The sequence below is a fragment of the Paramisgurnus dabryanus genome, chromosome 23 (genome assembly GCF_030506205.2).
Source record: "Paramisgurnus dabryanus chromosome 23, PD_genome_1.1, whole genome shotgun sequence".
NCBI classification, from domain to species: domain Eukaryota; kingdom Metazoa; phylum Chordata; class Actinopteri; order Cypriniformes; family Cobitidae; genus Paramisgurnus; species Paramisgurnus dabryanus.
Genome location: NC_133359.1, coordinates 21,793,489 through 21,818,843, shown reverse-complemented (window position 1 = coordinate 21,818,843; position 25,355 = coordinate 21,793,489). Strand labels below are relative to the sequence as shown.

Below are 25,355 nucleotides of genomic sequence, written 5' to 3'. Positions count from 1 at the left end.
CATACACTTTTTCAAATGACATCCTGGGATTTTTAATGACCACAGAGAGTCAGGACCTCGGTTTAACTTGTCATCGGACGGTGCTTTTTGACAGTATAGTGTCCCCGTCACTATACTGGGGTGTTAGGACCCACACAGACCACAGGGTGAGCACCCCCTGCTGGTCACACTAACATTCAGCAATCTGATTTTCCCAGGAGGTCTCCCATCCAAGTACTGACCAGGCTCAACCCTACTTAGCTTCAGTGGGCAAGCTGTCTTGGGCTACAGGGTGATATAGCTGCTGGCATACATCTATACATTTATTCATCTATCAATCTATCCAACCAACCAACCATCCAACCATCCATCCATCCATCGGCTTAATAGGTTACGACAGAGAAGTGTTTTTAAAAAAAAATGACATCACAAGTTCACCATAGTTTAAGTGATGTAATGTATCAGTATATCTACGGTATTTAAATATGGCGGCACTTCAGCAACTTTGAACCTCATTGGTTCTTGCGAAAATACATTTTTAAAGTAAAGACTAAGAAAGTTTTCATATTTAATTTAAGAATGACAGACTCACGGCAGCGTTGCGACTCTGCAGTAGGGGTTTAGTGTTTCTCAGCAGGAGTCTGTGATCAGGATCCATCACGTACGGTTTCCTCTTGGCCAGAGCGGACGTATCAACCTTTTTCTCTTCATCTTCTTCATCATCAGATGGGTAAAACGACGTCTCCCCACCGTCCTCCAACAGAGACTCCTGCACAAACACACACACGATGAGAAAGGACACATCATTCAGACGCACACACGCACAAATCCCCGATACATACGTTGATGTTAGGGTTGAGGAATTGCGTCCTGGCGTAACGCGTCAGCATGTTGATGATGACCACCTGACCCCACTCCTCCACGTCAATCAGCAGGTTACACAGCTTGCGGTAGTTTTTGTGGATCAGATCGATGCGGTCCGGACACACTTCTTCAAACGCCATCACCACGCTGCCTGCCACCAGCTACAACACACACAGGGCATGTGTGTAAGATCACAATGGCCATAACATCCCACAGATCTCAAGTTATTGTGTAACTTACTGTAGTTTTATCAGCCAATAGCTTCTCAATGACTTCAATGAGTTGATCTTTCTGTTCAGGGTCCAGACTGGAGGGATAGAGAAATGCTTTTGTGCTTAAAAATCACCATTATTTTATTTGGAGACGTGCTGGGGGATGTTGCTTTAAATAATTTACTGAGGTAGGGTACCTGTGAAGTTTGGGTATGGCGTGAGCCGCAGTCTTGCGGACGTATGGAGACATATCAGATGCTGCCTCTTTGATGGCTAACATCATGATGGGTACGATGATGGTCACCCTGATGCTGGAGAGCACACGTAGGGCGCTCGCACGGATCAGCTGGTTAGGGTCCTGTATTAGAAAGTAAATGACATAGTTTAATTCAGACTTTGTCAGTACTGACTGATGAACTAAACTTGCAGCAGATATTGGTAGTATTAGTAATGACTTAAAGGCACAATATGCAATTATTATTATTATGTCATTGGCGGATCATTGGAAACGATAATTATGCATGTGAATGAAAATGCATAACGCTGTGCAATGGATTTTTGGATATTTTAATGCAAAAATCGTACATAATGTGCCTTTAAACAGGATTAAAGGGTGTGGTGGCTATTTGCTTCATTTGACACTAGAGGGCAGAGTCAAACTTTTTTTGTTGTTTAATAAACATTAATAAAAGTTTTTATTGAAAGTCTTATATACTATGCAAATCATATTTTGCTTTAAATGTGATAATGTCGACAGGTTTGTGGGAAGATTTGGTTTAAAGGGAGATTATATTTAAAATAAAAGTAAGATGTGTGTGCATTAGAACATGTGAAATCCTATTTCCTATTCTATCCTATTGATCCTGTTACATTTTGTGCATTTGTCTTATTCAGTTGTTTTAAATAAATAATTAAATGCATGTGTGAGATTTTCAAGGACCTTCAAGCCTCTCTGGAAGGTGGAAATGGATAACAGAGCAAGATCCTGCTGTTCTTCGGCGTAACGCACGAGATACACGTACACCAGCTTCTTTACCTAAAAAAACATAATATAAAGAAATATTAAATACTGTATACACAAATCCAGTACAAACACACATATTCATAATAAAAGATGTCTACAGCTCTGGGACTCAAGGTGTCTTGAAAGCCGAACTACGTTGCTATCTCGTATTAACACGTGACATGGACTAATCCTCTTCTGTTTAACACTCACCTCAATGTTCTTACAGGCCACGTTCTTCACCACCGCTGGGAAAAGATCAGACGCGTTCTTCCCCCGGGCGATCATCTGTTTGAACGAACACACACACATGCACACAGCATTTCTATTAGTCTGATAGAGGAACCTGAGTATTAGATGAATAAGAAAAAACAATCAGAGAATTCCAGACACATCCACACACTTGTGAACGTTTGTGCAGGAAAGAGAGCCTCGGGGAACGTGTGAGGAAAATAACGACTCGATTTAATGGGGTGAAATAAACGTAAAATATAAGGGTCCTATTGCGAAAAGTATCACAAACAATCCACTTTTGTTAGTTTAACGATGGGAAAAATCGCCTAAAAGAGTTGTTCCTCTTCTCGTAATGAGTAATGGGTGTGTTTTGGGTGTAATAAACCAATGATATGTATTATTTTTAGGGCTGTCAAAAGATTAATCGCGATTAATCGCATACAAAATAAAAGTTTGTTTTTGCATATATGTGTGTGCCCTGTGTGTAATTATTTTTTATATATAAAAACACACATGCATCTATGTATTTAAGAAACACTTATATGTATACACTCACCTAAAGGATTATTAGGAACACCATACTAATACTGTGTTTGACCGACCTTTCGCCTTCAGAACTGCCTTAATTCTACGTGGCATTGATTCAACAAGGTGCTGAAAATCCCAGTAACTGAGCAGACTGTGAAATAGTCTGGCACCAACAGCCATGCCACGCTCAAAATTGCTTAAATCAACTTTCTTTCCCATTCTGACATTCAGTTTGGAGTTCAGGAGATTGTCTTGACCAGGACCACACACCGAAATGCATTGAAGCGACTGCCATGTGATTGGTTGATTAGATAATTGCATTAATGACATATAAATAAATATTATAAATGTATACATGTATGTGTGTATTTATATATACAAAATAATTATACACAGTGCACACAAGTATATTATGCAAAAACAAACTTTTATTTTGTATGCGATTAATTGTGATTAATCTTTTGACAGCCCTAGTATAGTTCTCATTTTATTTATTAAAGTTAGTGTTTATCTAAATCTGTATCCTATACCCATCATATAACAAATTCATTGGGTAGCATTTTAAAAAATTAAAAATAAATTAGCACTTTTTAGAAGCAAAAAATTCTGCTTACCAGGCTACAGGTGAAGCAGCTCTTCACACCTTCTAGAGTCATGTAATCTGTCCTCATTTATGTCCAAAACATAAAATAATCTTTTACATTTTAATCCTTATTTTTCATATTTAAAAGCGTTTGTGTGCTGCGAATCCATGTGTGTGTAATAAGCAAATACGCGTTGTCGTCCAGTTTATTGGTGCATATAATGCGCTCTTTAAAGGTGCTCTAAGCGAATTGACGTGTTTTAGACCATAAAACATTTTTTGTTACATACAGCAAACATCTCCTCACTATCTGCTTGCTGCCTGTCCGCTGATCAAACTGTAAAAAAACGTGATCTCTGTTGACAGCCCAGGCTTCACAAACGGCAATAACAACACAGTGGCCAAACCTACAAACAGAAACCATAACAAAGTGTATCAGCCAATAAACGACAAGAAGGATTTGGGGATGGGGGTTGGGCGCATTCATGAAAGCACGGAAGGGAGGGGGAGGGGGAGGAGTTAGCTACGCTCCGTCTGTTTGAAAACAATTCAAACGTCAACAAAAACTAACGTCTCGCAGATTCGCTTAGAATGCCTTTAAATAACAAAATACTGTAGTCTATTTTAATTGCCTCAAAATAACAACACGCCAATAATGCGTCTGAACATACTTTGTTTTCAGACCAGCACGTCCATCGTTTGCTATTTAAATAACGTGGCACAGGAGGTGAAAGCGATAACTGCGTTGGGCTGAAACTAGCAAAAAAATTATATGACCCAAAGTCTAAAAGATGCCGAAGCTTTGAAAATAAGTGAGTCTCTTAAAGGGCACCTATTTCATTACTAAAAAATAACGTTATTATTTGGTATTATACAATGTGTTTGCGTGATTTACGTGGATTATCCAAATACATTATTTTCCACATACTGTACATTTTTGTAGCTCCAGATTTCCTTCTCTTCCTGAAACGCAGGGATTTTGTACAAAACTCATAGATTTTAAAAGCTCTGTGTCCCTGATTGGCCAGCTAATCTGTACGTTGTGATTGGCCTGAATACCTCTGACATCAGCCGGAAATGTGACGCTCCTTACCATGTTTAAAAGATTTGGACACAATGCAATGCTAAGAGGAGTTAGCAAGCAGGAGGAATTATGATAACGTCAGTCTTCTCTACATCACTAATCGTAAACTGTTGCCTACAATCCGTGTGTTTGTTGTAGTCCAAGAAAAGAGATTTACGTTGGAGACAATAACTCGCGTCATTGTTTACTTTAGGGTTTTGTACCTTTTGCATATAGTTGACATGTACTAATATACACTTACACACCAAAGGAAATGTAAGAAACACGAATCGTAGGTGCCCTTAAACTGATAAACATGTAATGGTAGATTTAAAGGGATAGTTGACCCAAAAAAATGAAAATTCTGTTAATTATTCACCATCATGTTGGTTAAAACACTGGTTGAGTTTTTGTAATGTGTTAAACACAAAAGAAGATATTTAGATAAATAATGTTAACCACACAGTTGAGTTGACGGCACCTATTGACTTCTGTAGTATTTGTTTATTCCCACTATGGAAGTCACAGGGTTCCCACACCTTAGTTAACTTCAAATTCAAGGACCTTTCAAGAACTTTCCAGGTCCAATACCCTCAACTTTAAGGACTAAATGTCGGGACACATTTCAAGTGAGAGCAAGGTTACATTGTATTACCTTTAAAGATACATTGTTACAGTTCCCTTTCGAGGGAACTCGCGCTGCGTCACTGCGGTGACACTTTGGGGACGCCTCCAGGGGTAAGTGCGTCTGAATGTGTATATCAAATTCAACCAATGGTGAGGCTTAACGACAAAGACAGGGTGACGCGGCAGCCAGGAAGTATATCTGAAATATTGCCAAAGACGACGTTACAGGGACGCAGGAAGTATGGCAAGGGAGACGCAGCGTCTTGTTCCGTTCTTGGGGAACAACAGTTACATACGTAACCAGAGACGTTTAAATGTGTCAAACAAAACTATGCAAAAAAAAAATTCTTTTGGTATGAATCAAAATTCGCATACAAAAGATATAAGCATTTAAAGCGAACAGTTTAGCACGTGTGCTTAAAAAGTCGAGTCGAATTTTTATGATCTTATCCTACACTACACAGGGAATAATATGGATTTCTTTTCCAGAAAACTTCTTGCATAAAATAGATTCAAGCACTTTCAATGACCTGTATCTATATTTTCAAAGACTTCCCAGGGCCTTGAATTTTTTCCCTCAGATTCACAAACTTTCAAGGATTGCAAGGACCCGTGGGAAGTCAATGCTGCTGTGGTTACTATCACTTATCTTCATTTTTGTGGTGACTAGCCTTATTCAGTGACTAGTTTAAACACAGCAATTTTGCTTAAAAAGACATCTAATAGCCATCCAAGGCCATCCCAGACGTCTAGGATATAACAAGGCACAATTTGAGCTGTCAGTGAAAAAAAGAAACAAATAAACAAAACCGAACACTTTGTATTTATCTGTTGACGTTGCTTACATAATAATACATCTCACAAAGTTAATTTGGCAAAACGACACGTAACTGAACTCAAGGTTATTTTTAGATAGAAACTGAATTACTCATAGCCAGACCATACTGGGTATATAGTCAACCTAGAAGGCAACATGATGGCTATTTGGGAATTTACTTATACATCAATGACAAATAAAATAGAAACTAAGACCAAAACATTTAATGAATGAATGTGATAGCATTAGACAAAATATCAAGCTAAGATTGATTGATGGTGAAGGCTTAAAAAATAACAAGGCGTTTGACAGGTTTTTCTAAAAGATAACCTCGAATAAGTTTGTGTAAAGACAGTAAACTCAGTTCATTGTGAGTTTGGGTTCAGACTGAATTATCGACCTGATGTCTGTTCCTCGTGTGTATCAGGTGGCTGTTTGTGGCTTCTGGGTGATAAATATTTCAGCCCTGATCTGATCCACAACAATACAGGGAAACTAAATCCACACATGAATATTAAACGCTGTGCATTCTTGTCCTATTTCCATTCACTCGCTCAAATCGACTGTTACACACGAGTGGTGTGCGCCAAGACTTCAGACACAAAACAAACAGCAACTGAGATATTACAGATATATTACAGAATTACAAATGCACAACCTCTGGACTGCACGGCGAACAATGAAGATTTTAATCTGTTTTCTCTGCTAATGTTCATGTTGAGGTTGATTCAGTGCTGTTTTCTGCTCAGGTTCCATCATTACAGCTATAAAACCAAGCCTGGCATTTCCTAAAGGCTGACCAACGGTCCATTAAAACAGATTCTGTATCACTCATGACATCAGCGTATGTTATGATAATGTGATTTGTGTTTGCCTTTACCGAATGATGTTTGTAATAAAACGGTACGGTTTTTGAAGAGAAAAGTAAAACTCACAGCTACGATTCGCTTCATGGCCTCCAGCTTCAGCGAGTCTTTATTGCTGTCCAGCATCTCCTTCAGGTCATCATGTCTGGAGATGAAAAACAAGAAAGAGAAAACATTTTTCAACTGTTCAAACTCTCCATCCATAAAAGATGAAAGTATAGCATCGATTTGAGAAAGCAGAGGTCTTCAACCTTTTTCAGGCCAAGGACCACCAGTGGAACCTTTACTTCAAACAAGTATTTTATCATTTTTATTATAATAAAGCCTATTAATGCATTTTTATTTGATGCCTAATTTCATTTAAAAAAATAATAATTTTGAATTCAAACACTATTTGGAGGACACAGCACAGACCCACTATTGAAGACCTATGATGATATAGAGAGATTTGTTAAAGCGCTGTAGATATTTACGAGGTTAGAAGGAGGAAATCAATCTATCCATTAAAGATGTGTGTGGCTGTGAAGTTATAGAGAGCAAAAAACAATAAAAAGAAACACAGACGGAGGTGCATGAACAAAACACAGCTGCACATAACATGCAGTCATAAAACACCAGGTTTTATAACCGCCGAGTTTTATATGTCGGCTCAAGACGGCTGTTATTGCAAGTCATTCGGCGGCCATCTTGGTATCACACCAGCAGTTATATTGATTTCAATATCGATTGACCAGTCAAATCTATTAAAGCTCCCATTCTTTCTGTGTTTTTGAAGCTTTGATTGTGTTTACAGTGCACAATATAACATGTGTTCATGTTTAACGTGTAAAAAACTGCAGTATTTTTCACACAATTTACTTATCTTTATAGTGCTGTTTTCACTGTCCTCAAAATGGTCTGATGTCTTCCTTGTTCTATGAAGTCCCTCCTTCAGAAATACGTATCGAGGTCTGATTGTGTAGTTTGTTTAGTGTGTTGTGATTCGATAGCAGATTAGCTTGCGGTTAGCTTAGCTGGCGACTGATGTATTCATGTGGGCGGAGTTTAGTCAAAAAACTGTTCTAGTGACGTCATTAAAGCAGGAAGTAGAGGGCTGTAGTCCAAACCGGTCATTCTCTGTAGGCTTTAAAAGAGGAATTCTGTTTAAGAAAATATATCGCCTGGCTGCACAATTTTGGGAAACATTTGAATCACAATCTTGTCGTTTTTAAAGGGGAGGTTTAATGCTATTTCTACATTCTGACTTATTAACACAGTTTAAGAGTTGTTGTCCTCATGCGAAACATAAGCAAAGTGTCAAAAAAGTAGTTGAGCTTGTAACAGAGTATTTCTGAGCCAAACTCATGCCTCCTTTTTCCTACAAGTTTCGTAATTTTTTTTTTTTCGATTAGCGGGGTATCCGTTAATACTGATTGACCCCATATTCCTTTTATGGGCCTTTACCCCCAGAATAGCACGCCTGTCCTGCACGTCAAGTGAGAGCGAGAACGCGCATTAGCATTGCTCTGTCGAGTAGAAGTCACCGGTATCACTGCACAGCACACAACTTTGTTTTAGCAAGATAGTTCAACAAAAAAAGTGTGTTTTTGGATGTAAGGAGAAGAAAACCTTATTCAGCTTTCCCTGTCTTAACTCTTTACCCGCCATTGACGAGATATCTCTCCAATCAAGAGAAAACGCTTCCCCGCCAATGACGAGTTTTTCCGTCTTTCCGCTATTATCCACTAGGTGGCGCCCTTCCGCAACTTTTTAAACCCGGAAGTATTGCCCTATGGCAAGCGTCTGCATGTCCGTGTCTGTTTTAAAGATCGCTCTGAATGGGATCTCTATGAAAAGTCCGTCACAAAAATTGAATTATCTCTGCTTTTTGCTCAAAATGTGGTGTTTTTGCAGAAACCTACCCATATTCAAAAGCTGATTACAAAAGAACTACTGAAGGTAGGATGAAACGTTTTTTTTTGTTTGAAAGCAGAGGGTCTGCTCTTTCATTTGGTATATTGTATGTTTATATATTTAAAGAAGAACATTTTCTGGAAGACATTAAACTTTTGTGAAAATCATGAAAAACACTTGCGCTGGCTGGCAACTTTTTTTTAAAAACTGGCGGTGAAAGAGTTAAGACAACAGTGGATGCAGTTCGTTTTCCCGGACAGCAACATAATTGCGAATGAGTTTGTTCCCTGACTGCATTTTCGGAGAGGACTGCTTTACAAACAAGGCTCAGTTTGATTCCGGATTTTCCACTTGTTTACAATTGTTGGAGCGGTCAAAACTTCAAAGGACCCCGTTTAGGAGTCACAACTACAGGCGTAAGTAAATCAAAATCTCACGTGTTTTGTTTGCAATAACGCATACGTGCATGTAATGTAAACAACACGAACAACAGCAAAAAAAATTCGCCCACCACACACCTTCAAGTGTTTGACCTTTTCCGCCAAAAATCGGAAAGGCTGTTCTTTCTTTTATAAATCTGACAACACCAAATACTCTTTGGATATATGAATGATGAAATACTAGCTTTAAATAAAGATCACGATCATCCCACGATTCTGAATGCCAACTAAACAAAATACTAGAGAATTTACTAGAGACAAAATATAAAGGTCTGCAATTCCTTTTTTAATGTCATTTATATATATATAAATGACAATCCCATTTTTCAAACTTTAGTTAGTGTGTAATGTTGCTATAATAGCATAAATAATATCTGCAAAATGATAAAGCTCAAAGTTCACTGCCAGGCGATATATTTTCTTTAACAGAATTCACCTTTCAACGCCTACAGCGAACGGTCGGTTTGGACTACAGCCCTCTACTTCCCGACTGTACACATGTTATATTGCGCACTTGAACACAATCAAAGCTTTAAAAACACAGAAAGAACGAGACCTTTAAAATGTGTTTAAATGATTTTTTTATAATGTGAAAGATAATAATGATCCTGTGTGGTTGAAAAGAGCTCTTTGAAACCAATAGACGGTTTCAGCAGTAACAACATAAACAAGCGGCTGTCGTGGTCCGCACGTAACTTCCAGTAAACTCCGCCAAGAATAAATAACAACAAAGTTCTTAAAATGCAGTTTATTTATAAAACAAGCAAAAAAACAACACATAGATTACCTTGGAAACCAAAACATTTGTTATTTTCGATGAGGTATTTGTTCAAGAGATCAGTTTAGCCACTAGACCATTCAAAAAACGAAACCGGAAGTAAAGTTCAGATCCAGACGTGTATCGGTCAGCGCACGTGCGTCCGATGAAACCGTCTATACATCAGGGTTTCCCACACTTTTTCAATTCAGGACAGTTTTTCAAAATTTTACTGTTCTTACCTCGACTTAGACAAATGAATACATGCCTATCTTTTTTTCGATGTGTGCACTTAATCTTTGTACAGCGCGTTGTGAATGTGTTAGCATTTAGCCTAGCCCCATTCATTCCTTAGGCTGCAAACAGGGATGAATTTATAAGCCACCAAACACTTCCATGTTTTCCCTATTTAAAGACTCTTACATGAGTAGTTACATGGGTAAGTATGGTGGCACAAAATAAAACATGCTGATTTTTTAAGCGGATAAAAATGAAAACTATATATTGTATGGTGGAAGAGCACTTAGTTGGCAGCACTTTGACCTTCGATGACGTTACTGCGCGCCGAGGTCGAAGTGATGCAACAAAAGAATTCATAAACCATAAATGTAAATCTTTTTCACATTTACTTCTGCCAAGGTATATAAGTAGAAACATCTGACAAAGACCTCCATTATAAAAGATACAAGGGAACTCATTCTCATTGGATAAAGTTTATCTAATCTACATTAAGTGACACAAAATCAAATCTGATCCTGGGTCAATTTATCAATCCAGCACAGCTGAACCCATCTTAAGTCCTGTGTGTAGCATCTGAGAGATGAGGCCATGACCTCTCGGTCCATCTCTCTGAGGGAGAGAGAGAGAGGCACGTGTCACCATAGCAACCGCATCCACATGTCAATCTTCATGATGTATCTAACGTTAAAACAAAGTAATGACGGAGAGGTGATGACATCTGCGACCAATCATTCTCTCGTGTGTCGGTGGGCAACCTGTGTGTGTGGACGTCCAAATATCAATTAGAAAAGACCTCAAATGAAGAATCTTTCTTTCAGATTTTAAAAGTTTTCTTTGTACAGTCAAAACTTCCTGTGACATCACAGTGCATGTCCTGATGTCATAACAGCTTTGAACTCAACGTCATGTGTTGTGATGTAACTTATATGTCGCAGGGGATTCAGAATGACGCGGCCAATCAGAGCTCACCTGACCTCGCTCGAACCCCATCTTCTTCTCAAACCTCAAGCAACGAAAATGTTATGAGCCAGCGGATACGACACAATCGGGTAATTAAAAACATTCCCCGGGTGCCTGTCACATCACTGAAATGAAATGACTATGATATCTCACAATGCACCCAGGTCTCGCTCTCTAGTTTCCACAGCAACAAAGAGAGCAATAAACTCCAGCGAATAGATTTCCTGCCATCGTCTCTCACACCCCACGAACATCCATCGCTTTCACGATTAAAGATTTCCCCAGAGACTTTCATTAGCTTTGAAGAGCAGAGAAGGTTCGCGACAGGCCGAGGAGATTCACGGCGTATAAACAGTGTGTATCAGTAGGTGATCATCCAGCATGTGTGTATGTGTTTGTGTTGCGGGGGCGGCATTTCCTTCCACCCATCAGTAGGTCTGTCTCCTGTGTTTGTGTGTATAATGTAATGTAAGTGTGTACTGTGTGTCATGATGTGTAAATCAGGTTTTTGTGTGAGCCCTGAGCCCTCTTACACACACACAAGTTCTGAGTCGTGATCTGAAAGAAGGTTGTGTAAAATACATGACATCATCATACAGTATGTCACATGTAACACATCGCAGAAAGTATATATATTCAATGTAATATTATACATTTCTGTTTACAATAGCTAAAGCTTCTTTAGATTATAAAAAGGTAAGAAAGAAAGGGTTCTTTGGGGAACCAATAATGATTCTTGTATGGCATCCTTTAAAGCGCCATTATTTTTAAGAGTGCTGTATTTCTTTTTCTGTATTACACGGCTCTCTGGAATGCTTGATTCTGATTGGTCAGTTGAGACATTTGCAGGTTCGTTCTTTTCAAATAATAACCGATCCAAAATAATAACGCATAGCCGGACTACTTGCACGAGTAAAATCGCTCCGCGCCAATAAAGATCAATAAAGATTACTGTCTGTTTGGCGCCATCTTGTGACAAACACTGGACAACCACGACAAGACACAGACAGCTTACTGAGACTGAACTTGACAAAATAGAGCATGACAGCTACGAAGCCAACACACAAAAAAATACAGAATGGGCATTAAAACTTCTCAAAGACTGGCTAAAAGAGAAAAAATGGAGACAAGTATGAAGCAGAGGATCTTAATAAGGTATTACGATCATTTTATGCATCTGTGCAAAGTTTCGCGGAAGGATAAAAATGTTAATTTAAAACAAATATGGCAATAAAATGTTTCAAATTCATATTCATGTCCAGTTTTTTTTCTTATGTGGCAAGTAGCCGTGTAATAAGCGGGATAATGTAGAAGCAGCCGGTAGTTATTGGGAAATAAGCCCCTTCAGTGTGATACAAGACCCTCCGCTTCGCGTCGGGTCCTGATCGCACTGTCGGGGCTTATTTCCCAATAACTACCGGCTGCCTCTACATTATCCCTTACTTATTGTGCAGCACTTTGGGCAACAAATACATTTCATTTATTTATATATATATATATATATATATATATATATATATATATATATATATATATATATATATATATATATATATATATATATATATATATATATATATATATATATACATAAATAAATGAAAGTTGAAGTTGTATGTTTACAGTCACCAACTGAGCACTTACTCATTTACAATACATACAGAAGCTTTTAGCAAATTAATTCAACTCTGGACTGTAGATCATATTGTGTGTATTGACAGTAGTCCCTGTTGGAAAGCACTGGATGCCTGTGTGCTGGTGTGCTAACCAGGCTTCTTAACTAGGTTAACCAGTAAGTCTTCTTTTGGCCCACCAGCTTCATTAAAAGGACCTGTGGCAGCCGGTGACTTCTCTTCCGAGAGTCTTCAGAGTTTCAAGTGTGTGGCGCGTTATGTCAAAATATGTGTTGGGTGCGTTATGTGAACCATGTGCATAATGTCAAAATATGTGTTGGGTGCGTCATGTGAACCATGCGCATCATGCATCATGTCAAAATAAACTCTGATTACACATGAGATTAAGCAGGAATATGGCAAACGTGAGCGTTTCTTTAATCATAAACCCCTTCGAACATCAGACACGTATTCTGACATGACGAGCAGCCCACATGACTGGCTACATACGTTTCAACCAGCTTCGCATTAAATAGCAGGGGACTATTTTGGGGCAGTGCGTAATATCATTGGGCTTCCTGCAGCCATGTTACGGCAGCAAAGTCCTTGATTATTACACCAAAATGAGAGTATAGTTCATAGCCATAACTGCCTAGAAAATCGCAACTTTCAATTTTCTGTCGGTCTTAGTACACGATGTAACTACAGAAGAGTCAAGTTTTAAATAAGAAAATATTAAAACTCTTTGATAACTTTTAAGCGTGATGCTAATCGTCTAATCAGATTCAATGGATTATGCTAAGCTATGCTAAAAGTGCTAGCGCCAGACCCGGAGATCAGCTGAATGGATTCCAAAACGGTAAAAATCAAATGTTGAACTCTAGGGGAGCAGGAAAATGAGCATATTTTCAAAAAAGTTGAGTGTCCCTTTAAAGGGATTGTTCTTTCCAAAAGTAACCCTCAAGATGTTTAAAACCTGTATGAGATTCTTTAACACAGATATTCATAAGATATTTTGATAAATGATGGTAAGCACACCATTGATGGTACCCACTGGCTTCCATATTATTCCTTTTTACTAATAATATGGAAGTCAACGGTGTGTTTATCATCAAAATATCATATTTTGTGTTCAACAGAGACAATGATGACAAAATTTTTATTTACGATTGAACTATTCCTTTTAATATAGTTTTCTTATCACTTTATACTATACTGCTGTAGTTTGCCTCTACAGCCTCATCTTAAAGTTTTTCTCAGTCGCTTTGGAGCATTTCTCAGATCAGAAATACATTTTTCAAAACACTTTGTTTAACCTCCACAATATCAATCTTGTGCACAACATAAAGGCAAATTCTCATTGTTTTGGACAAATTGCAAATGCTTTATTACAATCATGCAGATGATTATGTACACAATTGCTTACGTCATTTTTATTAAAATACCGGAAATAGGAATTAGTTTATCATACAAGGCATGTGATTCAAAATTGCTGACCTTTGTGTCATAATCTGTTACTGTAAGCATGTTTTCAATAGTTTTTTTAGTCTTTTGTAAATGTAAACTGAATAAATAAATTACTGTAAAGGAAATTTTGAGTTACAGAAAATTTGACATTTCTTACAGTGTACAGTCAACTACCAAGCCACTAAGGTGACAATGGAGTAAAAAAAATCTAAAGTTTAGTTTCACGTCCGCACGCAAAACTAAACTTTATTTATGGGCCCCGTAGTCAACCTTTCTAATTTTGTAATTTTTTTTCTTTAAAATATGATTTTGTTTTTTCAAAATCACAATGTGTGCAATTTGTTAAAAATGTAAAAATGTGAATTTTATCCACAGTATATATATATATATATATATATATATATATATATATATATATATATATATATATATATATATATATATATATATATATATATATATATATATATATATATATATAATATAATTGTGTACACTTCGTATATTGACAACATGGCTAAACATTTTAACTGCCTTGTTCACTAGGATGACCACGCGTGCCATTCTTTCTGGACGCGTCCTGGCCAGGATCCATGATGTGCAGTTTGTACGAACTGTTCTGAGAAATGCATGCATTATTTTGTAAATTTTTAAAATGATTTGAGAAATGCTCCAAAGCAACTTAGAAAAACTGTAAACATTTCAATGTACATATGACCCTGGACCACAAAACCAGTCATAAGTCGCACGGGTATATTTGTAGCAATAGCCAACAATACATTGTATGGGTCAAAATTATGCATTTTTATGCCAAAAATCATTAGGATATTAAATAAAGATCATATTCAATTCAAGATTTTTTGTGTAAATTTCCTATGTATTTATCATTAGTAATATGTGTTGCTAAGGACTTAATTTGGACAACTTTAAAAGCGATTTTATCAGTATTTAGATTTCTTTGCACCCTTAGAATCCAGATATTCATCTCGGTAAAATATTCTCATATCCTAACAAACCAAACATCAATGCAAAGCTTATTTACTCAAATGATGTTCAATTTCCTTAAAGGAGACATATCATGAAAATCTGACTTTTTTCAAGTTTAAGTGCTATAATTGGGTCCCCAGTGCTCATATAAACCTAGAAAATGTAAACAATAACAACCCAGTAACTTAGTTTTGGTAAACCATTCTCTGCAAGCATGTGAAAAAATAGGTAATTAAAATTTGGCTCCCCTTGTGATGTCAGAAGGGGATAAACTGCCCCTTAATCTGCACTATTCAACCACGGCATTGCCGTTTAGTACAGAGAAGAACCCATTTGCATTTTAAAGGACACACCCAAAACCAGCACATTTTTGCTCACACCTACAAAGTGACAATTTTAACATGCTATAATAAATTATCTATATGATATTTGAAGCTAAAACTTCACATAAGTACTCTGAGGACACCAAATATTTATTTGACATCATAAAAAAGTTGTGAAATGTCCCCTTTAAATTGACCGTTATTACTGCACTGAAAAAAAAATGTTCATTCAATTTACTTTTTTTTTTTTTTAATTTAAGGTACATTTAAACAAAAGTTTTTTTCTATTTTTATTTAAATGTAGCTTAAATAAATTGACTGCAACCACTTACCTTAAAAAATTGAGTAAATTGAATGAATAATTTTTTCAGTGTGGTTTTGTGGTCCAGGGTCACTTATTTGAAAGAAAGATAGAATGAATGAATGAATGAATGAATGAATGAAAGCTAGATAGATAGCTAGATACTTTATTTTTCATGTTCGCTGACATCTACATCAAATAAAACTAAAACTCGAAACCATACAATCCTTTGTGAATTTAAAACATCATTGCGTTCTAAATGTGTGATGCAATTCATAAAGCAAAGCAAGTGTGCGTCGCATACTAAAAATCAAGACAGTATAGCGGCAGTAGTGTACAATACTTTCATACATGTCAAATTTTTCCTTCTTATCAACTATTGTAATGAGGAACAGATATCTAGACTTGTAAATGAACTACACATTTATATTTATGCATCTGGTGGGCAATACATTTATCCGAAGCCGATGCATGACAGCTATACATCTATTAATTAACAAGTGAGTCCCCTGGGATTCAAACCCGTAATCTTCCCATTAACCAATGCGCTACACTGAGCTACAGGTGCATTAGTTAAGTGAGTTACTTATGGCCAGAGGCGATTCTAGGGTCTATGGGGGCCCCAAGCAGAAAATTCCCTGTGTGCAAGAAGTGTACAATACTTCTATACAATGACCTTTGCTTAAGCCACTATTCTACAGTGCAATAGTTACTGCGAAAGATACATATATACAAGTGTAATCCTCATCATACCTAAAATTATTAACATGTTTGGATGCATAAATGGCATAAAATGTTTGGAAATAATGACAGCAGAGAAATATTTTCTACATTATACAATGATAGCAATGATTAATGACTTATTTTTACAAAAATATTTTAAGAAACAGTCATTTTATGACTGCTATTAAATAATCTCAGTCATAGTTACTGCTAACTGTTATGTAAGTTAGTGTCCTAGAGTTAAATATTAGTAAACTTAATATTAATTTCATATCTGAAAATACAGAACAGTATAACACATACATCTGTTGATTTTCTCAGCAACAATGCAATTCTACAGACTTGACAAAAGGTTTTCCTGAGATTTGTTTGATAACGTTTGAGACCTGACAGGGTGAGGATGTAGTTTGTCTTACCTCCCTTAATGAACTCATCATCTCTCATTTCTTGTTCCCTTTCCCTGCTTTGCACAAAACATTTCTGATGTATATCTACAGAAGCCAATAATGATCGAGTCAAAATAATATTAGCATTGTTATTTAGAAACTTCCTTTAGTCTCGTCATGTTTTCATAAGCTAACTCACTCGCGTGGCGTCTTTTGAATGCGGTAGTGCGCGAATGAACGCAAAGACGCGCGCGGACATGAATACGTGCGTGCACGCGTCATTGCTACTGCTTTGTCGCTTTTACAAGCGTAAATTGGGTAACTACATTGCATATAGATCCGTTTTTGCCGCGATTGTCTTTGTAAAGGATTGCACTAGTTAACTGTTAAAATTTAAACTTGAGATTTACACCAGAAGATTTACACTTGGGCACGTGCCTGACTGGAGCTGGACCGGGCACATTAAACCACATGTGGGTACAGAGGGCTGCTCACTTTAGCGCCTTTTATATGCGGTTAAATTGTTTTAAATCACTTGAGTGTTAGCACCTTCAAGCCTTTGAAATACGTGCCAATGATAAACTTTTCCTATTTAAATTTGCGTATTAATCTGGCAATCACATGCGAGCCAAACCTTGGGTTGTGATCCATACGGATCAACTGCGACATCACGACTGAACGAAACAACGTCACCCATTCGCTACGTTCATTTCGAAACTGGCAAGTTATCCACCTGGGTTGGATTTTGACTGGGGTAAGCCAATGTCAATCAACATTCCATCCAATCGGAATTTTGATATGCAGTCATGTTGTTCATCTACCGGGTGTAGCTGGCCATCCGAGAAACAAACTCGGGGGCCCTCTAGTGGCTCGGGGCTCCAAGCAGTTGCCTGCCTTGCCTGTTGACAAGGTGCGCCTCTGCTTATGGCAGCTTGAAGTGGGGTCACAGCTACAATGTTGATATATTTGATATAATTAATTTGCAATTGTATCTACACATTTGCACAGAGTATGTATCTGGTTTTAGAGAGAAACATGCGGCCAGTAAATATATAGTCGCTATGTAATAAATAAATGTAATATAACATGGCTGCCCTGCAGAGAGTCAATATATTTTCCCTTCTACGCGCATGAGACACTTGTAGCTCCATATTATTAATGATATTCATAATACAGCAATCCACAGGGTTTCTAACACACAAATACGCAGTCATGATCTCAACAGACTCATAAATTCTCTGTCAGCATCTCTTTACGTTACTGTTTGATGTTGATGAATAGCAACCATGTGTATTTGATCTTAACAATCTTCTATATCAATCACTGTGACATGTGACTATCACGGACCAATCAGATGTGACTATTAACAATCACCTCTGTTCAACAGGTACAACAACCTGCTGAGAAGATCTGAGAGGAACAAATGAAGTCTTTGCTTCTGGTTTTCCTCTGATCGTAATCTCACGTGTGTCTTATTTCCAGTACATATGCATTCATTTTTATCAATATGCATGTTCCCTGGAATCAAACCCGTGAACTTTGCATTCCCAACGTAATTGAGCTGACACCGATACTTCACTCGTCACCCGAGCTAGCCACTAAACAACACACATTGTGCACACACTCACAGATATATCACTCGCGTATGTGTTAACTTAGCATACCGTAAGGGTTGTGTCTGAATGTTGGTAAGACCCTCCTCCGTCCCATGCCGTTCCTCGGTCCCCTCTCCCCCTCCGCCTCCCCCCGTCCCCCCTGATCTCAGGTGTCGGAGCTCTTCAGGCTGGACGGCGTTGTACCAGTTTTGAGGTCCGCTGTCTGGTGTCAGCACCGGGCTGAGTGCCTCCTCCTGACCCTGGGCAGCTCCCTGCACGCTCTTCACCATGTTCACGGCATTCACCGGGAGCTGAAGCAACCTTTGCATGGTAGTCATCCTGAGAACTTTACCTGCAGAAACCCAAAGTTTGCTCAGATTCCCCCCGAGGCACCTTTATGTCAAAGACAACTGTAAAATCCGATCTCGGGAACAACAGGTGTCAGCTCTCCCGATCCACAGGTCTCCGTAACATCTGATGATCATGAATTGAATCTGGAGGCGTTTCTCATTCGTGGCCCTGAGATGAAACGAGAGCTGACTCTGTCTTAGGTCTCATCTGACGGCGAGAGCTCCTCTTGGATCTGCTCAGATCCAAATGATGGTGCGCACGCCGCTCTGATTGTTCATTGGAACAAACCCCGCCCACCAACACCAAACCCCGCCCCTCTAGGGAAACTCTCTCTCTCTTTCTTTCTCCCTCTCCTGACACATTTTTCCCTCTCTCGTCCTCTTTTCATTGTATTTTCAGTCGATTGCCTCTCCTTCTCTCAGGCATGACTCAGCTAAACGCCGCACTAAAGGCTCTTTGCAGGAAAACCTCTCAATTTCGATGTGCATACACACAAAGACCATACTGCTGTGTGCATTGTGCATACACACACCAGTACATCAGTATTCAACATGCATATTTTCATTCAGCTGAAATGCGACGTCGTGTCGAGTGCAATGCGTTCTGGGATGAGGTCATCGGCCTGTACGCATCACTGTTTCTCACAATGCAATGCACTCAGGCTGACATTGCATTTCCAGCTTGCTCTAGATGAACCAGAAGTGATATCAGCTGAAAAACACGGAGGGAAAGCTGCTGAATTCACACTCGCAGACAGATGCAGAATTCACACCGAAGTGAAAAATGTACAGAAACATTCCTACGTTTCGGACAAGCCTGGACCTTGCTGAACTCAGATACACAATCTGTTCGTCCTGTTTTATGAATATTCGAGCGTGATGCTGCGTGCCGAAGAATCAGAGAGCTGTACAGTAGACATCAGAAAAGTGTGTTGCCATGGCAACAGCAAGTGAGAGTCACTGCTCTTCATGTTTACTGCGAAACCAGTTTAACCACACACAAACACTAATCCAGCTCTATACTAATATTTAGGTACTAATACTTTAGTACCAATGGGGGTACCATTTTTGACCAGAAATATTTATATATATTTTTTACAGAAGGCCTGACCAAGATCTGTTTTGATCAATATTGCTATTTTATCTTTTATAAATAAAGGAAAGAGATAAACAGCATGCAGATTTCTCTTGTTTATCTATATTTATATATACTGCATGGGCCACTTTTGTGCATTACCATTGAGCTACACGGATGCTACCGAAACATTTAATCTAATTTACAGAAAACCTTTGTTAAAGACAATGTGCAACATTACACTACATTGCAATAAAACACCAACCCACCAAAAAATCATGAACAATAAGACTTTTTTAGACAAGTATGGCAATTTTGATATGCATTTAACTGCAGGGATCAACTGAAGGATTATAGCACCCCCTGGTGGAAACAGGCTGAATGTCTACTACTTTCACAGCCTGTCTTATTTAGTACAACTGATTAAATTCTAAACACTGCTATAGTGAAAGACAGTAACACAAAATAACTCTTATTACATATTTATATCAGATTATATATCTGCACTTTCCCTTTACTTTAAAGGTGGCGTACATGATCTCTGAAAGCCAATGTTAAGATTTGAAATCACTTAAACAAACACACCCCTACCCGAATAGAATCTGGACCTTCTTTTGATAGATCCACCCCACACATACGCAACCCAGTCAAACGATGTCGGTTTGTAGACACGCCCCTTACTGCTGATTGGCTACAAGTGTGTTTTGGTTGTCGGCCTGACTCTCTTTTCCAGTGTTTTTCAAAAATCATGCACCCCGCCTTTAAGAACAAAGTACTTCAGCATATCCGCATGTTGTTGAATAGCAGGAAAGAGTTAGGGGGCGTGCACACCACAGTTTTTACGGATGCCGGCGTATGTTTTCAATTGTTTCCAATGAAAGCGAGGCGTTTTTCAAAAAAGCCTCAGCTGGCGTATTTTTTTCTGCGCTGAAAGCCGGTGCTCTGCAGTTTTTCCACACTCAACGGTGAGGGGTTTTGCACACCGAAACTTTTAAACGCGGCTAAAAAACGCCTGGAGGACACAGATTGCCAGCAGTTTTTTCAGCTGGGCGCTTTGGTGGTAGCTGTGATACTTGAGATGTGAGTCGTTCGGTTGTTGTGATATTTGTCCGGCCCCTCCTCCACTATGATTGGACGGCCGTGTGAGAACTGACATTGACAAGCAGAGCTTTTCACTCAAATTTGAATCTCTTTCAAATCTCAGCGTTGAGCGCAGAAAAACCGTCGCTGCTGGCTTATTTGGAAAACGTCGAGTTTCCATTGGAATCAATTAAAAACATGCGCGGTGGGCATAAAAGCTTTGGTGTGCACGCCCCCTGAGCACTGAGAGTTGAAAATTATTCAACTTTGAGTCAAAAAAGCTCAGCTCGTCATCAATGTCAGTTCTCACACGACTGTCCAATCACACTGAAGGAGGGCGGGACAAATAATACAACAACCAACCGGCGTACTCTACAACGACTGATAAACAAAGCAGAAGTATTGCAGCAACAAAAGCGCTCAGCTGAAGAAAGCCTGTAGTTTGCTGAAAAAGCTGGCTTTTGGCGTCCGCTGTGTTTAAAAACTTTGGTGTGCACGCCCCCTAAAGGTGTAGTAAACAAAAGTGTAGTTGTTGTAGGGAGTGTGAATGCTCAAAAACAAACCAGACTAAAATAAAAGGCATGAAAATATGTGCATGTGTGCTTCTGTTTCACTCTTCTGTCTGAGACACAAATTGTTTAAATTGAAATGATGCACAGTGAAACAGCTCAAAGAAATAGACCAACATCTAAGCAGAGGCGGACAGAGTACACAGCTTTATTACTTGAGTAAAAGTACAGATACTCTTAGTATAAGTACTGAAGTACTTGTTTTTAAAAGTACTTGAGTATCAAGAGTACAAGAGTACATTTTCTAAATATTGCATTACTACTGCCACAGCGCACATTGAATGACGTGAGGTGATTGACAGCTGTACAGCAAACCATAGAGCTCTGAGGTCAAATCTGACGCAAATCTGGAAGAGGACACCCATCTCGCTCCGTTCGCTCTTTAGATCGCATAATTCAGTGGAAATGAATAGAAATGTTATTCTGTATGACTAAATATTTTACTAACATGTGATAATGAATCATTATTTCTCAAAATATGCGCACCAGTGTGATGTTTTGAAGATTCATTTTCAATAAAACAATAATCCAGGATCACCAGTGATCCCGGCCGCTCAAGGGGTTGAATTTTTGTAGGCGGTGATGAGGTTTTGTTTTGGTAACACAGCAAACGCTTGAAGCGAAAACTATCATTAACTTGTTCGGAAAATTGAAAAAGTTTGGCGAGGTGGGGCCACGGGTTGGCACATTCCCGGGATCATTGATTGTTTCGTCCATGGTTTCGTCTTTTATCTAAATCTGACCATGGTGACTTTGGCGGAAAGCTGAAGGTGATTGCTGATAGGCTGTCCCAATCAGTGGCACCTGCACAATCCAATCATGTTTAAGAGAGGGAAACAACAAATTGAGGGTTTACGAGATTTTCCTTTTTTTAGAAGAAGTAACGGGTACCTATGGTTGTAGTGGAGTAAAGAGTACAATATTTGCCTCTCAAATGTACTTGAGTAAAGTCATGAGTACTCCCGAAAATGATACTCGAGTAAAGTACAGATCTCTCAAAACTGTACTTAAGTACTGTACTCAAGAAAATGTACTCTGGCTCTGCATCTAAGCTAAAGAATGAAATAATAGATCACAAAATCTCTGCGCTGAAGCCAGTTAAAGCAGGGGTTCTTAAACTGGGGGTGCGAGATGGTGCCAGGGGCCCCCAGTTTTGTGAAATATTATAAAATATGTTAAGTAATGGATAATGTATAGGCAGCATGTTGTTATCGCACAAATAAGCCCCAACAGTGTGATCAGACTAAATAGGATTGTTTCGCGATAACAACCTGCTGCATGTACATTATCCTGCTTATTCCACGGCTATTTACCTCATAAGTAAGGTAAGGAACATTAAAAATTGAACTTTAAACATTATTTTTTTTACAAATGCAGACATGTTTACTTTCGGTTTTAAGATAAGACAAGACATTCAAATGTCACAAACACATTATTTGGTTTATTATTTGGTATATAAGTTATTAAAAGACATATTTATATTTATTTTCTGTTTTATATTAAACTGTACTGTTTGTTATTAATTTTGAGTGGTAGTTATCTTGGACAACATGATCTCACAAAGTTCCGTGGGATAGTCACGGAATTTTGTGCTCATTTTTCCGTGGCATTCTCACGGATCTCCGCATTTTTCCGTGGCCCTGCTATGGACTGTCTTTTTCCGTGGCATTCTCACGGATTGGTTACTCAACTGCTTTTTCCTATTTTCAAACCATTTTCGCTTCGGTTTAGGGTTAGATTTGGTGTTTGCGTTAATATGTCACTTTAACTATTGGTTTATACTATTTTTGCTGATTTATTATTTTATATTTTCTAAACTTTAAACAATTGTCGCCTGGCGTTGGGGTTAGAGTTGGGTTTGGGTAGGGATGTCATTTCATGTAAATCTAACCCTAAACCGAAGCGAAAATGGTAAGAAAATAGGACAAAACAGTTGAGTAACCAATCCGTGAGAATGCCACGGAAAAAGACAGTCCATAGCAGGGCCACGGAAAAATGCGGAGATCCGTGAGAATGCCACGGAAAAATGAGCACAAAATTCCGTGACTATGCCACGGAAATTCGTGAGATCAGGTTGATCTTGGAATAACATGCCTTGGACTATGGAATATCAGAATCAAGCATTTGCCGTGTAATGATTTATAGTGTAATCTAACCTCGGAAAAATACAGTTACGAACCAACAGCAATATATTATATAATTTAATGTTTATGTTTTGTTCAATTCAAAGTCTAAGTTTGAGACTGTTTTATGTTGTAAATTTTAGGGATGCACCCTACACAAGGGAAGGGGGCATATGTCGAAAAGTTTGGGTTAAAGGGACAGCACATCATATAACCTTGAGCAATGAGTGACAGACCAGAAGCTTTATGTTCCTCACACCACATTGATCTGAAACAGCTGCCTCTAAATATAACCACAGAGAGAAAGAGAGAGAGAGAGAGAGATGGTGGTGGTGGTGGTGACAAACTGGTTCACACCATCAGTAAACAAGAGAGATCAGACAGAAAAAAGAGATGTAGAAGTGAAGATAAAAGAGGAAGTAAATCAGAAGGTAAAGTTAAAGATAAAAGCAGATGTAAATGTATATTAAGATGAATATGTAGCCAGTAAGCGCATAAAACAAAGATTCAATCAGGAGAGAGCCTTGAAGTCAAAAAGTATATTTAGCACGAACATCATTATGGACTATAGGCCATGACGTAAAAGCTCGAGCGCTGTCCACCATCCGGTGCTGAAATACAAACCTCACTACACACACAAATATACACTATAAACACAACACAACACACACATCTCACTTCAAATAGATTACAATACCAAAAACATATTTATGTTCTTTCTCTCAGTCAGATTTATATCAGATCTGTCCGATCATTAGGCGCGGTGTTTATGTGCATAATAATAATAATAACACATACTTTGCCTAAACTTCTGCTTAAATCATATCGATTACGCACAAACATCACATCAATAACTTGTTTAACACCACAAATATCGCGTTTATCATCGTTTGTTGTTCCATCAGATTTATCCGCGCATGCGCGTCTACCCCAGTCTGAGATTAGGCGTGTAATGATTTCACACAGACCTGCGCAGGACGACCGGCGTATAACATCAAAGTACCGCGAGACCTGTGCCTTCGAATCGCTCTCGCGGTACTGTGATGCCATAGGCCGATAAGTCTGCGCAGCGCGGCGTGAAGTCGAACACGCCTATTGTCTGTACAGCGAACGATTCACAGATGTAAGCGCGTCTCACCTCTTGTAGTCGGAGGAGAAGATGCCGCCGCTTGCCGGGTCGTGGCCGTACTCGGGCTCGCCGGACGAGCCTCCCTTCTCATCGCTAAACGCGGAGCTCGCGGACATCTCTGCTGCCGTGATGCGATTTACCGTGCGGAGCAGCGGCGATGAGCGACTGAGTCACGTGACTCGGGTGCTGAAACAGACAAGGCCGCGCCGGGCGCATGCGTGCACGGCACAGTGTTTTTTTTTTTTATTAAAATAATGAATTATAGAAATGTACTCTTAATACAGCAGCCATGTCTTAAAACAAATAAATGGAATATATTTGATGTAAATAAACAGAATAAATTCGTTTGGTATTCGAGCAGGTGAACTCGTGAAATAATTAAAAGTCTGCTTAAAAAAGGGGTTTCTTCACTCACTTTATTTCGTTTGATGATTCCTAATATTTTCTAATAATAGAAACGATTCACATAAGTTAACAATACATTATTCATAATAAAAAGTAAATAGCATAACATTGATAATAATCAGGACAATTAATCATAGCAAAAACTATTTAATTCATTTATTTA

General features: G+C 38.5%; 1 protein-coding gene across 5 annotated transcripts in view; it reads right to left on the bottom strand.

Moving 5' to 3' along the window:
• The window catches only part of ap3b2 (adaptor related protein complex 3 subunit beta 2), a 51,420-nt gene extending 26,442 nt beyond the window's left edge, over positions 1-24,978 (bottom strand). For 3 of the 5 annotated variants that reach the window (XM_073813253.1, XM_065291434.2, XM_065291435.2), the window contains exons 1-8: positions 18,531-19,058; positions 6,846-6,921; positions 2,272-2,346; positions 1,996-2,091; positions 1,253-1,413; positions 1,084-1,150; positions 822-1,004; positions 572-748 (exon numbers count right to left, since the gene is read on the bottom strand). In XM_073813253.1, the coding sequence (XP_073669354.1) occupies positions 572-748; positions 822-1,004; positions 1,084-1,150; positions 1,253-1,413; positions 1,996-2,091; positions 2,272-2,346; positions 6,846-6,921; positions 18,531-18,799 (1,104 nt within the window). In that variant the 5' untranslated portion in view covers positions 18,800-19,058. Of the gene's footprint in view, positions 1-571; positions 749-821; positions 1,005-1,083; positions 1,151-1,252; positions 1,414-1,995; positions 2,092-2,271; positions 2,347-6,845; positions 6,922-18,530; positions 19,059-24,796 lie in introns of those variants that run through there. The other 2 variants (XM_073813252.1, XM_065291437.2) reach the window with 2 other exon arrangements.
• Positions 24,979-25,355: the final 377 nt, after the last annotated feature.